This window comes from Actinia tenebrosa, unplaced genomic scaffold, assembly GCF_029948245.1.
Source record: "Actinia tenebrosa isolate PJP-AT-01 unplaced genomic scaffold, QUT_ActTen_1.0 PGA_scaffold10__47_contigs__length_13832649, whole genome shotgun sequence".
Lineage (NCBI taxonomy): Eukaryota > Metazoa > Cnidaria > Anthozoa > Actiniaria > Actiniidae > Actinia > Actinia tenebrosa.
The window spans coordinates 13,709,219-13,724,591 of NW_028292570.1; the positions used below are offsets into that span (position 1 = coordinate 13,709,219).

The window sequence follows — 15,373 nt, forward strand, 5'->3', positions numbered from 1 at the left end:
CGAAGTATACATTCCATATTTGTTTAGCACTTCGGTTTTTCACTGTGACAATCAACTCTTTTGGAAAAAAATTTTTTTTTCGTTTCACAGAAAAATATGTTTACAGTAAAATTCTTGTTTCGTGAAGAATAATCTGGAGACCTCTGCATGAATTTTTTGAACCTTTCAACGCTACAAATTTTGCAGGGTCACGTCACATGAAAAAAACTCAAAAGCCGAGAGAGAAATAAGTCAGTTGAGCAGAACTGCTTTTATATCTAAGACCTTACAATGGTGCCTTCACAGTTTCCTACACCATCTTAAAAGATAGCCTTGCCTGTGCTTCGAAACGAGAAAGGCCGTGCCTGGCAATTATAGACACCTTTTTTAACACCTTGGACAATTATTCACTTGTAAATGAAGACAAAATTGTGTCTGTATTGAGATACCGCTTTATTTGATTGATTCAATCCCTTATTTATTCATTGCCATAGAGAAGTACACCAAATGTATAATAATGGACAGTTTATTTGCAGATAAAACTAAATAAACCAGGCCCTTAATTAATGCCCCCATCTTCACCCCCCCCCCCCCCTCAAATTTTCAACTTGGGTGGTTTCAATAATACTCGTCCCTTTTTTCTTATTCAATTTTCTTATATCCCATTTTGCTTCCCACTTTGTTTCCCATCTTGTTCCCATTTCAATTTTTTTGTATTTTAGATGCTTTGACTTGACCTAACTAGGTGTTTTCTTTGAGGTAAGTGTCGTTGTTCGCTCGCGTGACCAAATGTTGTCATAGCAGCTGTTGATCTTTGTTGGGAATTTTGGGTGATCTTTTTTCCTTTATTAGATCTTCTTTAAGTTTTTCTTCTTTTGTAAGAACAACATTTTGAGGATTTTTGGATAATGAATCTTTTTTGATCACTAAGAGAAGATTCAAAAATAAAATACAATAAAAAAGTAACAACAACAACAACAACAACAAAAAAAATATATTGATGATAATAGTATATTAATAATACTTTTCGAAACAAAAGTAAAAATAGAAATTAAAAAGCAATTAGAAATAAGAATTTTTATCTATTATCTTAATAAATAAACATTTCTTAGTTTTGATAGTTTAAGAAAATGAGATAAAGACCGTTCTGTACAATGAAATGGGATATTCACCTCCCCACCCCCCCATAATTATATAGTTTTATTAATATTTATTATGTTATTAGTTTTTGGTATATAAAAAACTGTTAAAGGTATACAAGGGAAGAATATAAAACTTATTTTCATATCACTTTTCTGTCTGTTATGTCTTTTTTCCGGAGTTCGTTTTCGGCCGGTGATTGTTTCTCCGGAGGACTTTTTGCGGGGGCGGATTGCTTACTCCTTGTCTGCTTTTCCTTTTTTTTTTTTTTCTTTTTCCTTCTTCCTTCTCCTTCTTCTTCCTTCCTTCCTTCCTTTCTTTCTTTCTTCCTGCCTTTCTTTCTTTCTTCCTTTTGTTCCTTTCTCTCTTCTCATTCCTTCCTAGCTTCATTCTTCCCTTCCTACTTCTCTCCCTTTAATTAATTAATTGATTATTTTTCCTTTTCTCAGATTTAGACTATGCTTAAATAAGTATGGATCTAAAGAACAGGGTACTTAAATTTCTTATATTACACTAGTTGATTCTACTTACTTGTCGGAAGCGGAATCGAGGTTGTTAAGAACACTATGAAGAAGAAAAAAAGAACAACAAAAGAACAACAAAAAACACATTAGATAAAGTAAGGTTGTGTCAAAGGTTGTGTAGCAGTACTAGTACACTCACCTCTCACCTCTTGGGTCTCAGGTTTGATTCCTGGACTCAACATTACATGTGAGTGTTAGGTGTAATGAGTGTATTTACTTTGGCGACGAAATCAATAAAATGAAATAAGATGATATAAGATGAATAAAATGAAATAAAATGTAACAAAATAAAAAAAGAAAATATTTAGTTTTAGCAAGATAACCGAATAATATAGATATCGGACTACGGCCTCATCCAATTTTGGAAGTCCTCGGAATTTTTCTCGTCCAAATATTTTTTAATTGGACAGCATGGACTCCTATTACATATATTAATATTATCCACGGCTCTCTGGAAGAGCATCAGTTGTATGAATGAGATTCCGTGTTGAAATAAAGTGTATAAATAATGTATATATATTTTTCTATCAGTACTTACAGTAGTTCTCGCAGTTTCTCCCAGTATATCCTGGACCACACTGACAGCGGTACCCATATTTCGAGGTTTTAATACATTTGCCATTATTACGACACGGCTGAGATATGTCACAGATATGATCTATAATCACTGTAAAACAAAAAACAAGTTTCTTTCTTTGACCAATCTTAAGGTATATTATATATCTATAGGACTGATATTCATGACGGCGTAATTGCTACATATTTTATTCATTTTTACATACGTCTAACATTATCATATCATGACACCACGTGTCATTCAATTCTCTTGAGAATCAGATTCTTTGTTTGAGTTGTATCCATATTCATGTGTCTTCTCAGGTGCAACCGTTAAACAAAGAAATGATACTCTAGGGAATGACACATGGTCTTGAGAATGAGATTCTTTGTTTGAGTTGTATCCATGTTCATGTGTCTTCTCATGTGCAACTGTTAAACAAAGAAATGATACTCTAGGGAATGACACGTGGTCTTGAGAATAAGATTCTTTGTTTGAGTTGTATCCATATTCATGTGTCTTCTCATGTGCAACTGTTAAACAAATAAAATGATACTCTAGGGAATGACACATGGTCTTGAGAATAAGATTCTTTGTTTGAGTTGTATCCATATTCATGTGTCTTCTCATGTGCAACTGTTAAACAAATAAAATGATACTCTAGGGAATGACACATGGTCTTGAGAATAAGATTCTTTGTTTGAGTTGTATCCATATTCATGTGTCTTCTTATGCACAACCGCTAAACAAAGAAATAATACTCTAGGGAATGACATGTGATTTGAAATGGGAAAATAGTGAACTAGGTCTATAGCCTACTTACAACTAACTTAATCGTACTTCCAATCATAACGTCATAATTAATACTCACACATAATTGTTGATGTTGTTTGTACTGTAAATCCAAGAAGACAACAACATTATTTAAACTCACGAATAACATAACAATATAAATAATAGATTGGTTCCTCACTACTCCCCTGATTTGTACAGCGCATACAAGAAATAATACTCAAGGGAATGACATGTGGTCTGAGATGGGAAACATTACTGATGAAGAAAGAAATAATACTCAAGGGAATTGCATGCGGTCTGAGAAGGGATAACATTACTGATGAAGAAAGAAGTAATACTCAAGGGAATAACATGTGGTTTGGGATGGAAAACATTAATGATGAAGAAAGAAATCATGTCCAAGGGAATGATATGCCATATACTTACCAGATGTCATGACCGGTGTAGTCGTTAAAGGAGCTGCTGACGATGTCGTGAAGGAACTGACATGGATGGTGCTACCGATGGTAGTAGTCGTAGCAACTAGCGATGTTGAAGTGGTACTCAGTGTAACCTTGTGACATTCATAACCTGTTTAATGGAGTCAAACCCGTTTAAACACGTTAAACTACTTTTTAGTCATTCAATGTAATCCATGTGACAGAAAAACGTCAGGGAAAAACATAACGATAGAAATTAAATAAAAAAGTAAGTAAGAAAGAAAGAAATAAGGAAAAAATAAAAAATAAAAAATAAAAAATAAAAAATAAAAAATAAAAAAACAGAAAAGAAAAAAAATAATAAATAAAAAATAATAATTAATCGATTCTACTTTGCCATACCCCCGAGACATCCGCAGAGCTGAGGCGTCGTATGGACTTCGGACCTGACGGCGATTAAATCCTTCTGCCCTTGGGTGTACGAATTACGCAAGAAAATGTTCTAGCCGAAGCATCAGGGGAGAGACCACCCGGCCCCCAGACCATATCGGCTAATCCCTTGCATCTCTGCCACGCACGGAATCGGTTAATAGTTTAATGTTAAAAAGTCTAGTCTATTCGGTGCATTGTTTTCACGGCTATTGTTATGCTGATTTACCTGGAACCGTGGTCCAGTGGATAAAACTTAGGCTTCTATGACACTGGGTCAAGTCCGGTTGAGCGAAGTAAGTATCTGGATGGGTGACCTGAAACTAATACCTACTTAATTTTTTACAAGTTTTATCCCGCATATTTTAATCGATTACGATTGGTTTTGATTCATTTTAAGAGATAATTCTTTTCGTTATTCAGAAAGTTTAACTTGCTTGGAAGTGGAGGTGACCGATGAAAGTGGAATCAAAGTGTTAACCCAAAGCAAAAATAATTATATTCGAAAATGAGGTTTAGGCTTTCATTTGCTTATTTCCCATATATTTTCTACAAAAAAGGCTGACAAAGCAACATTCTAACACAAATGCAACAAAACATCTTTGTACAATTGAAAATATCGCTTCAAACAAGCATTTTATCATAGTACATCACTTTCTAACTGTTTAAAAAAGGTTTTGAGTGTTAACCCACAACGAAAATTGGGATCAAAACTCATACGAAAGTCTAGTTTTTTGCGCTTTTTGCCATTATTGCTCATTATTGAAAAAAAAATTCCTCTTAATTGAAAGATCGTTGAAAATTAGAAACTGCCGGACATCTAGTGCGTGCCTGGCTATATCCATGTTTTTCCAATTGCCACGAAGAAAGCCGTTTGTATTCTAAGCCAAGTAAAAACAAATACATCAAAATTATCAATCTACTAAGCAGAGGAGAGTTTCGTGAAGTTTCTTTACAAACTAGAATACTTCAAATCTTTTTTTCTTCCTTCGGTTTTCTTCTTAAAATCAGTCGTTTTAGTGGAGAAAACATCGAAAATTAGAAACGGCCTGGCATTTAATCCGGAGTAAGTAAATACCACGCCGAGGTCAAAATCAGATCGAGAATAGTTTGAAGTGCCTTTACAAAGATGGGATAGGAATATGTGGACCGCGTAGCAATTATGAAATACAAGATATAGAAATATAGATAAGTCATAGTGCTTAGGAAGATGGGATACTTGCATTATATAGATTAGAATTCGTTCTAGTTGAGAAATCGCCGAAAACTAAAATAAGGTCCTCTAGAACTCAGTTTCGATCGGGTAACTACCCGGGCTAATCGTTTAACTATATTTGCAACAACTTGTTTCTTTTATGCAACAACTCGTCTAACTTGCAATTAATGCATGTCCCTTAGCCTCCTCCGAAGGCTACTCCATACATTTTATATTCTCTGTTGGGATCCCTGTATTAATTTTTATAGCAGAGAAGAAATACGAACGAGAGAAGAGGACGAATAGGGACGTCTTTTTGTCCTTGCCACAGGAAGCCCAAGGAGCAAAAAGGGCAAAGGAGATGCCTGTGTGGATGAGGCTACATATCCCTAATAGTGAACTACCGTACGATACTCACCAAATTCACAATGTTTTCCAGTATAGTTTTTGGGGCATAAGCATTTGTAGTTATTCCCTATTTTTTCACACGATCCTCCATTTAGACAAGGTTGGTGTTGACCTTCACATGGTATTATCTCTAGAGAAAACGACAGAATAAATATCAATGAAAGTCTACAGAATATCATATTTCATTATATTATATTATATTAGTATATGTAATAGGACTCCATGCTGTCCAATTAAGAAATAATTGGACGAGGAAAATTCCGAGGACTGACAAAATCTTTCTTCTTTTAGTTTACAAAATGTGTAATAAAATAATTATTGAATTCAGTTTTTGCATGATATCGTAAATTATCAAGACGTTTTAATATAATGTTCTTTTTCCTTTTAATATCAAGAAGTTACTTACGAGTTTGGCATCGAATTCCAGTAAACCATCGTGCGCATGTGCAGTAGGGTGAGTGGTCAGCGGCAAGTGCACATGAGCCGTTGTTAAGGCAATACTTTGAGGGTTCCATGCAAGGGTCAAAATCTGGAATGCATTGATAAGTGGATGAATGGATGGATGCATGGATGCATGGATGCATGGATGCATGGATGCATGGATGCATGGATGCATGGATGCATGGATGCATGGATGCATGGATGCATGGATGCATGGATGCATGGATGCATGGAGAGGGAGGGAGGGAGGGAGGGATGTATGGATGGATGGATGGATGGAAGGATAAAAGGCAGAACATTATTAGAAAGATACAAACGTTAATGATCTCCTAAGTCAATATCCTACCCGTTTCACAATTCCGGCCACTACTGAGTGGGTGGCAATTGCAGGTGTAGTTGTTGTCGCCATTGATGCAGGTTGATCCATTGAAACATGGGTTCGACAAACAAGAATCGATCACTAGGGACATTAATAGGGGAAATTAGATAATGCAGTTCCCGGACTTAGATCAGCCCAGAGGTTGTTTTAGGGTTAGATCTATGAGTTAGCCATGCCCTGACATAGATCAGCCCAGAGGTTGTTTCAGGGTTCGATCTGTGAGTTAGCCATGCCCAGACTTAGATCAGCCCAGAGGTTGTTTTAGGGTTGGATCTATGAGTTAGCCATGCCCCGACTTAGATCAGCCCAGAGGTTGTTTCAGGGTTCAATCTGTGAGTTAGCCATGCGTTGACTTAGATAAGCCCAGAGGTTGTTTCAGGGTTCGATCTGTGAGTTAGCCATGTCCTGACTTAGATCAGTCCAGAGGTTGTTTCAGGGTTCAATCTGTGAGTTAGCCATGCCCTGACTTAGATCAGCCCAGAGGTTGTTTCAGGGTTCTATCTGTGAGTTAGCCATGCCCTGACTTAGATCAGCCCAGAGGCTGTTTCAGGGTTCTATCTGTGAGTTAGCCATGTCCTGACTTAGATCAGCCCAGAGGTTGTTTCAGGGTTCAATCTGTGAGTTTGCCATGTCCTGACTTAGATCAGCCCAGAGGCTGTTTCAGGGTTCTATCTGTGAGTTAGCCATGTCCTGACTTAGATCAGCCCAGAGGTCAGTGTCCTATAGACCCACCTTGATCACATGTCTTCCCAGTGTAGTTAGGTCGACAGCTACAGGAAACACCGCCATTGACTTCACAGCAGCTTCCACCATTCTTACAAGGAGAACTTGAACAATCACTGATGACTAGAATAAGAAACATCAATAGCAAATACATTATTTTTGATATTAACATTAATATCTTAGAACATTTAATGATAGTGGGAAGTTCTTATAAAGCGCATTTCACTATCACCTCAATGCGCTTAATATTTATGACCGACCTTGACGTCACATACAAGGGGTCTATTGAGCTGCTTTGACGTCACATGCAAGGGGTCTATTGAGCTGCTTTGACGTCACATCATGACGTCTCGAAGACTCGCGTCTCGGTAAATATTCCCCGATATTCACTTAATTGTTGAATAGACCAGATTTCAGCATGAATATTATGACAGTTCTTACTTTTTTCACATCGTTGCCCGGTTCTTCCTGGTGGACATATGCAATACCATAGATAGTTTTTGGCTCCTACTGCGCATGTGCTACCATACAAGCAAAGGTTGTCTTGGCAACCAGTGGTTTCTGTAGGAGTAAATAGTAAACAGTAAATGAGTAAATAATCGTATTTCTTCTAGAGGTTATGGGTGAATGAAGAAATAATACTCAAGGGAATTACAAGTGGTCTGAGATGGAAAACATTACTGATGAAGAAAGAAATGATACTCAAAGGAATGACACGTGGTCTGAGATGGAAAACATTACTGATGAACAAAGATAGAAAGAGATAATACTCAAGGGAATGACATGTGATCTGAGATAGGAAACCATTACTGATGAACAAAGATAGAAAGAGATAATACTCAAGGGAATGACATGTGATCTGAGATAGGAAACCATTACTGATGAACAAAGATAGAAAGAGATAATACTCAAGGGAATGACATGTGGTCTGAGATGGGAAAAAATACTGATGAAGAAAGAAATAATACTCAAGGGAATGACATGTGGTCTGAGATGGAAAAAATTACAAATGAAAAAAAAAACTCAAGGGAATGGCGTGTGGTATGAGTTGGGAAAACATTACTGATGAAGAACAAAATAATACTCAAGGAAATGAATATGTGGTTGTTTCAAACGCTTACTTCTGTCACATCGTTTTCCATTATACCCAGGATTGCATTTACAGTATAGAGTGTTGGTATTGTGAACTGGACTACAAACACCATTAATGCATGTACTGCTGTCACAACGGGTGTATGCTGAAGAAAGAAAGAAACTAAGGAAGAAAATACTTAACAGACGATGAACTTTGCATTTGGATGCAATATTTTCTGAAATCCTCCGACTTTACCTCTCAATAGTCCCCTTCATAGTTCCCTGTGCCGTCTTGAAAGGTAGCCGTGCCTTTGCATGGAAGCGAGACGAACGGTGAGCTGGCAATGATAGAGACATGTGAATAATTGCACAAGGTGTTAAAAAAGGTCTCGCTTCCATGCAAAGGCACGGCTACCTTTCAAGATGGCGCAGGGAACTGTTAAGGGGACTTTAAGGAAGGAACGAGTATATAAAAGGTATTGATAATTAATTTTATTAAAAATATATTTCCATGACCTGAAAGAGCGCATCAACATTGACAGGTTTCAGCAGTATGGCTTCGATTGGCTTAGTAACAGCTAAATCATAAGCAATCAAAAACATCAAAGACTACAAAGAAATGTATGTTTGGTAGGGACAAGCGTCCCCAGTAACCATACATTTCTTTGTCATTTTTGAGATGTTTGTGAGGTTGCTACACAAAAGATATCAAAGCCAAAATCTTGAAACTCCAGGAGTTTACTGACTTCGATGTACTCTTTCTTGTTATGGTGTTTATTCTTTAACTAGGCTAATTCTAAAAACTCGTTACGTCCTCAACTCGTTTCTAAAGCGGACAATATATATACAAATCGGATTTTTGGATCACCATAAACAATATACGAATATGTATTTTCGATTTCATTGATTTTGATTGACGTCACAGACTCCAAAAAATAACCATAAAAATATCATACTTTCGTCCTGAATATCGAGAAAACACTTCATACAGTGATTATTGGACCTTTAAAGAGTATTCTTAGGAAGTTTCAGCTGAATCCAAGTTTGAGCGATTTTCGTCAGAGTAGCACTTTAATTTTACGATAATAATAAGAGTTTTACAATCAACCCATAGATGAGCCAGAAGCGAGATGACGTTTTACTCCCGACTCTATACCATAATAGTTTTTAAAATTCTTTCATATTAAAATTTTTGATTCCTTAGAGAATACAGAAACAGTAGTCATAATTAAAGAACAAAAGCAATGTGAAAAGGATTTTGGTCTAGAGACGGGGGTAAAACAACATCTCGCTTCAGGCCTATTGACTATAGCCACTAAAAATGTAGAAATATCTGTGTTATTATTTTCAACTACCATTGGGCTCCCTGCGTCGGCAATTTCTTGTACGGATCCCAGATTTGAATCAAAATTGATACTTACGTGTGGTAGGTGTCACTGGTGTTACTGAGGGGGAGGGGGAGACGGTTGTCGATGTCGTTGCAATTCCTACGATTAAGGAGATTGTTTAATATCCTTAGTAGTAATGAATCGACTTATTAATAATTGGTCTAACTTATCTTTCAAGAAAAAACGTTTTCTTCTGTTGCACGGCTCCGAAGAGCTTGCTGCGTCTGATAACCAAATTCTATTTTTTGTTGTGCAACTATATGTACTAGACTCTAAAAGTTTTTCTCATGACCTTATTTAATTTAACTTCATCATTTTCTGTTTTGCTAATGTATTTGTAATTATTACTGTTCTTTTTTCGATGAGTTGTTTCTCTTGGGGTTAATATGTATAATCAAATATGTTTAAATGAGAGAAAAAAATCTATGGACATCAATATTAACATCATTACCATCATCGATATTATTTCATTCGTTGCCAAATTCATATCGATATAAGCATTGTCATAATCATCATCACCGTCACTATCATCCATCATCCTCACTCACCTTCATAAAAAGATTTATAAGACTCATTTGGCTAAGTTCTCTGCGCCATCTTGAAAGGTAGCCGTGCCTTTGCATCGAAGCGAGACGAAAGGTAAGCTTGCAATGATAGAGACATGTGAATAATTCTCCAAGGTGTTGAATAAAGGTCTCTATCATCGCAAGCTCACCGTTCGCCTCGCTTCGATGCAAAGGCACGGCTACCTTTCAAGATGGCGCTTGGAACTGCTAAGGGGACTATTGATACCAAGCAATTACAACCAAAGTAAATATTCCAGTAGTTTAACATCTTTCACACTAGATAAAATGAACAAGTATACGTACACACAAACGTAAAAAACCTACTTTGTTCGCAATCATAGCCGGTAAATCCCTTTGGACAAACACAATAGTAGGGGTGTCCTGATTGGTAGCGGTGACATGTTCCTCCATTCTTACACGGATAAGAAGAGCAAGGGTTAGAGCTAGCTGCAAAAAGGAAAACAGACAAGAAATAATCAATATAATAATAGCAATAACTACGATAGTGTTGGTGGCCAATAATATTGATTATCATCAATATCATCCTCGTCATCGTCATCACTGATATTCTTACCATCATCATCATCATCTTCGTCATCGTCATCACTGATATACTTACGGTATTCGCAATCTTTCCCAGTGTAATATGGTGGACAGTCACATCTGTATCCATTTGGTAATCTAACACATGTTCCACCGTTACGACAACCAGGTTGAGCCACATCACAGTAATGCGCTAAAAATGAACAAGTATGTCCTGTATTAGATTTGCATTATGTCACCATTTTTCCAGAATGTTTAAAACCAAATTAGAATTATGTTTATGAATAGCATGGGTGGCGTACGTCGTTAAGGCGTTGTCTTTCACCACTGTGGTTTCAAAGGTTCGAGCCCTGCAGACATATTTGAATTGAGGTTGTTTGATGTGTTGTTCTCTCCCTTGCCACGAGGGTTTTCTCCGGGTTCTCTGGTTTTCCTCCCTCCATAAAAATCAACATGTGAGTTGAGTTTGTTTGATGTGTTGTTCTCTCTCTTGCCACGAGGGTTTTTCTCCAGGTTCTCTGGTTTTCCTCCCTCCGTAAAAATCAACATGTGAGCTAAGCGTTGTGTCCATAGAACATTGAATGTAGTGGTAGTGTCTGTGAGTGAAAAGTGTCCCCAATTAGTGCAGAAGCGCTAGACACTTGAATGAAGAGATCTGTATATTTATTAACACTTTTAAATGTATCTGAATAGTGGCTATACTACCTTCACAGTATTTCCCTGTGTACGGCCATGGACAGCCACAGTATGAACTTCCAGGATAACAGCTTCCACCGTTAAGACAGCTACACGCTGAATAATGAAAATAAAGCCATGCGAATCAGAATCATTGAAATCAATGTTGAAGAGATAGAAAACGAGCGCGCGTGCTATGCTGAGTTATACAAGCACGCGGGAAATTGCGTGAGTCCGAGAAAAGTGCTAGGAGAGGCACGAGCAGTAGGCTTTTCGGTACTTCTCGAGGGCTCACGCAATTTCTCAAGTGCTTGTATAACTTAACATAGCACAAGCAAGGGGAGTTTTCTTTCTTTTTTATAAAATAACTAAGATATAACTAACGATTAACTCAAAAGGAATAATAAAAAAAACATAAGAAACAAACAAAACGTCGCTTGCGTTGCTGACGTCATTTCCTCACGATTTATATTGAGTTATATAAAACGGTAATTGACCAATCAGAGCGCGCGTTGTATCTTATATTATTATTTTTTATAAATGTGGTGTAAAACATGGTACGCAAGGCAGGGGGACTTGGGATATAATATGCAGCTACTTCAAAAAGAGGATGGTTAAACATTTGGTGCATGCTGCATACCAAACCCGAAATGCACTATTGGTGATGTTAATATAACCCGTCGAAATATCAACAACGATATGGAACTTTGTCTGCGAGTTTTTGAAGGGATAATGCATTGGGCTAACCTAAGATATTAATATGGATATAATACATTTGAACTGACTAAGCAGCATGCAACAAGCATTAGGCAGCACGCAACAAAATCCTCACCAGCGCTTTTTGAATGAGTTGTATATTTTAGATATCCTACCGGTTGGAGCAACTGTGGTTACAAAAGACGTTAGTCCTATACTTGATGATGGAGTACTGGTAAAGTAGTCGATTATTGTTGTTCGTGGAATTGGGGAGCTACTTGATGGGACTAAAAAGGAAAGAGAGAGAAATGTTACAAAGAGAAGAGAGGAGAGGAAAGGAGAGTAGAGGAGAGGTTTGAAATAGCTTTATTGGCATGACCTACAATTTACAGGTATTGCTAAAGCATTGAACATTAACATGAGTTTTTTTGTTATATTTTACAAACACATTGTACTAAGAAAAATATCTATATATCTATATTGATATGTAAAATAACATATTTAAAAATATAGGTATAAGTATTACAAATATACTAAATTATAAAATCTTAATTGAGAGGAGTGGAGAGGAGAGGAGAGGAGAGGAGTGGAGAGGAGAAGAGAAGAGAAGAGAAGAGTGAGAAGAGAAGAGAAGAGAAGAGAAGAGAATCTCCGCTGAAACCCTCTCAAGAGCTCTGAGAAGGCCAGGCCTTAGAACACGTGATGCTATGTGTACTTAAGGATTGAAATATATGGGATGGGATGGATGCATTGGAGTTTAATGCATTGTTGAAGGAAATTAATGTATCGTTTTGGATAAAATAGATTATGACACTATCATATTCAATCATATTAAAAAATAGAAGAGATTCCTAAATACCTGACGACGAAGATGTTCTTGTAAAGAGGTCAACATGAGATGTCACTAATGCTACAAGTAACAGCAGCAAAACATCTTGAGTATACTAGTAATACCATTACCACCATAACAGCTTTATTATCATCATCATTACATCATCATATTACTTCATTATCACCATCACCTCATCATCATCACCAGCACCACCATAATAATCATCATCAGTCAACATCATCATCATCAACAACAACGTCGCCATAACCATCATCGTCATCATCATCATCACCATCGTCATCGTCATCATCGTCATCACCATCGTCATCATCATCATCATCATAACCATAATAATCATCACCAGCATCATCATTACCATCATCATCATCATCAGTCAACATCATCATCAACAACGTCGTCATAACCATCACCGTCATCATCATCGCCATCACCATCGTCATCATCATCATCATCATCATTACCATCATCATCACTATACCCATCAACATCTTCATCATCACCAGCATCATCACTATACCCATCATCGTCACCATCTACAGCCACATCACTGTGATGCACCAAAAATGACGACGTTTATTTCTTGTATTAGAATTTAGGTTAAAAATAGGCCGTTGCATCACTGTTGTCATTTTACTACCATTACCAGAATTTAACTACCTTCACAGTATCGTCCAGTGTAGGGCCAGGAGCAGCTACAGTACAAAGAGCTACCTCTGTAGATACAGCTTCCACCGTTGAAACAGCCACACACTAAAATACGAAAATAAAATACGGATCAGCCTATTGAACATCAATGATGCGGACTTCAATACTTGTATTTACTATATAACCCTGTATAAGGCAGAGGTCAACGACCCACTCAAGACGCTGGTGAGGACCATTTTCAGTGCCTGTTAAAAACTGTTAAAGTGTATCTGTACTCAAGGGAAAAGTTTATAACAATAACGTAAGAAACACGAGAAAGGTGATAGGATAAGGGTGTTAATAACAATGAAGCAGCCGCCATGTTGGATGAACTAACAAGAGAATCTAATGAGAAATGGTACAAAATTCGCCGCTGTTAAAGTTTGGAATGATATACCCATTGAGATTAAAAATAGTTGTTCACTTAAAGCTTTCAAGAAGAATTACAAAAAGTATTTGCTTAACTCAGATGAATGATTGTTTAAGAACATTTAATTACTTGATTGTTTTTTTTTTTTTCGCTAATTACATTTTTAAATCATCATTTTTCCTATTTGCCTTTGCATAATCAAGAGTCCGTAACGTTATAATGACCTCTTATATCAAACTACTGATTTTTTCTTTTTTTTTTCCTGTACGTTTATTTTGTTTAATGAAATTTCTAGTTGTTCAACTACGAAAACTACTGTACTATATATGATCCTTCCCATCTTACATATATGTAAATATTACTCATTTTCGTCTTAAGGGTGTAAGAGCTTGTTTAACCTCTGAGGTTGTTCTCTTGCACCCCCCACAATATTTGTAACTTATTCAATTTATGTATGTATATATATATTTTTTGTGGAAATAAAAAACTGTTGTAACTGTTGTATGTTTTGTTATCGTCAACCAACATGAACGGTACGGCTCGGCTTCGCCTCGTGAAACATCGAGACTCTTGGGAAAACAAAACTATTTCCATCGTGACCAATCATTAATTGTATATTATTCAACATAGTAGAGGAACCGTAAAGAGGACTATTCCTTTGTTTTGTATTCTAAATTGAGCTGCATCGACGTCAAATGCAAGGGGTCTATTAGCTTTGCATTATGTTAACGTTTTCCCCAATAATTGTGTAGATATATACACACTTGTTGTGTGCTCGTTTTTTTAAACACTGGTAAACGTATCTGAATAATAGGAAAAGTAATACCTTCACAGTATTTCCCTGTGTACAGCCATGGACAGCTACAGTATGAACTTCCGGGATAACAGCTTCCACCGTTCAAACATCTACATGCTGAATGATGCAATGAAAATAAAGCGAATCAGAACGATTAAATCCACGTTTATGCTGTAAAACGAGGCACGCAAGGCCGGGAGACTTGGGATATGATATGCAGCTATATCAAACGAGGCTGGTGAAACTTTTGTTGCATGTGAATGAGTGAACTTTATATCAAGAGGGTAACACATGACAGTTATAATTCAAAAAATCATACTGATAACCCATTAAGTGCACTACGGGCAATGTTAATACATCACCGTTGAAAGGTATGTACGTTTTTAAGTTTTATATAGATATGATGCATTCCAAGCTTTAGTTGAAGCAACATGCAACGTGTATACAACAAAATCTTTAGAAGCCTTTTTTGAAATAGTACAGTTCCATATTTTATGAATCCTACCGGTAGGAATACTTGTTGATGGAATATTTGATGATGGAGTACTGGTGAAGCGGTCGATTATTTTTGTCCTTGGAATCGAACTGCTTGATGAGACTAAAAAAACAGAGAGAGAAAATTATACACACAGCAGAGAAGAGAACAGAAGAGAACAGAAGAGAACAGAACAGAAGAGAACAGAAGAGAACAGAAGAGAACAGAAGAGAAGAGAAGAGAAGAGAAGAGAACAGAAGAGAAG

The 15,373-nt window shown here is 36.7% G+C and overlaps 1 protein-coding gene across 1 annotated transcript in view; it reads right to left on the reverse strand.

Annotated features, from left to right (window-relative positions):
• Window positions 1–411: 411 nt before the first annotated feature.
• Window positions 412–15,373, reverse strand: part of LOC116301281 (uncharacterized) — a 49,882-nt gene continuing 34,920 nt past the window's right edge. The window contains exons 15-34 of the mRNA XM_089027088.1: window positions 15,139–15,231; window positions 14,664–14,750; window positions 13,441–13,533; window positions 12,790–12,840; window positions 12,107–12,217; window positions 11,265–11,351; window positions 10,636–10,752; window positions 10,341–10,463; window positions 9,484–9,549; window positions 8,110–8,226; window positions 7,430–7,549; window positions 6,998–7,111; window positions 6,233–6,346; window positions 5,852–5,974; window positions 5,456–5,575; window positions 3,421–3,564; window positions 3,071–3,094; window positions 2,182–2,310; window positions 1,651–1,683; window positions 412–905 (exon numbers count right to left, since the gene is read on the reverse strand). Of these exons, the coding sequence (XP_088883214.1) occupies window positions 775–905; window positions 1,651–1,683; window positions 2,182–2,310; window positions 3,071–3,094; window positions 3,421–3,564; window positions 5,456–5,575; window positions 5,852–5,974; window positions 6,233–6,346; window positions 6,998–7,111; window positions 7,430–7,549; window positions 8,110–8,226; window positions 9,484–9,549; window positions 10,341–10,463; window positions 10,636–10,752; window positions 11,265–11,351; window positions 12,107–12,217; window positions 12,790–12,840; window positions 13,441–13,533; window positions 14,664–14,750; window positions 15,139–15,231 (1,997 nt within the window). The 3' untranslated portion in view covers window positions 412–774. The remainder of the gene's footprint in view (window positions 906–1,650; window positions 1,684–2,181; window positions 2,311–3,070; window positions 3,095–3,420; window positions 3,565–5,455; window positions 5,576–5,851; window positions 5,975–6,232; window positions 6,347–6,997; window positions 7,112–7,429; window positions 7,550–8,109; window positions 8,227–9,483; window positions 9,550–10,340; window positions 10,464–10,635; window positions 10,753–11,264; window positions 11,352–12,106; window positions 12,218–12,789; window positions 12,841–13,440; window positions 13,534–14,663; window positions 14,751–15,138; window positions 15,232–15,373) is intronic.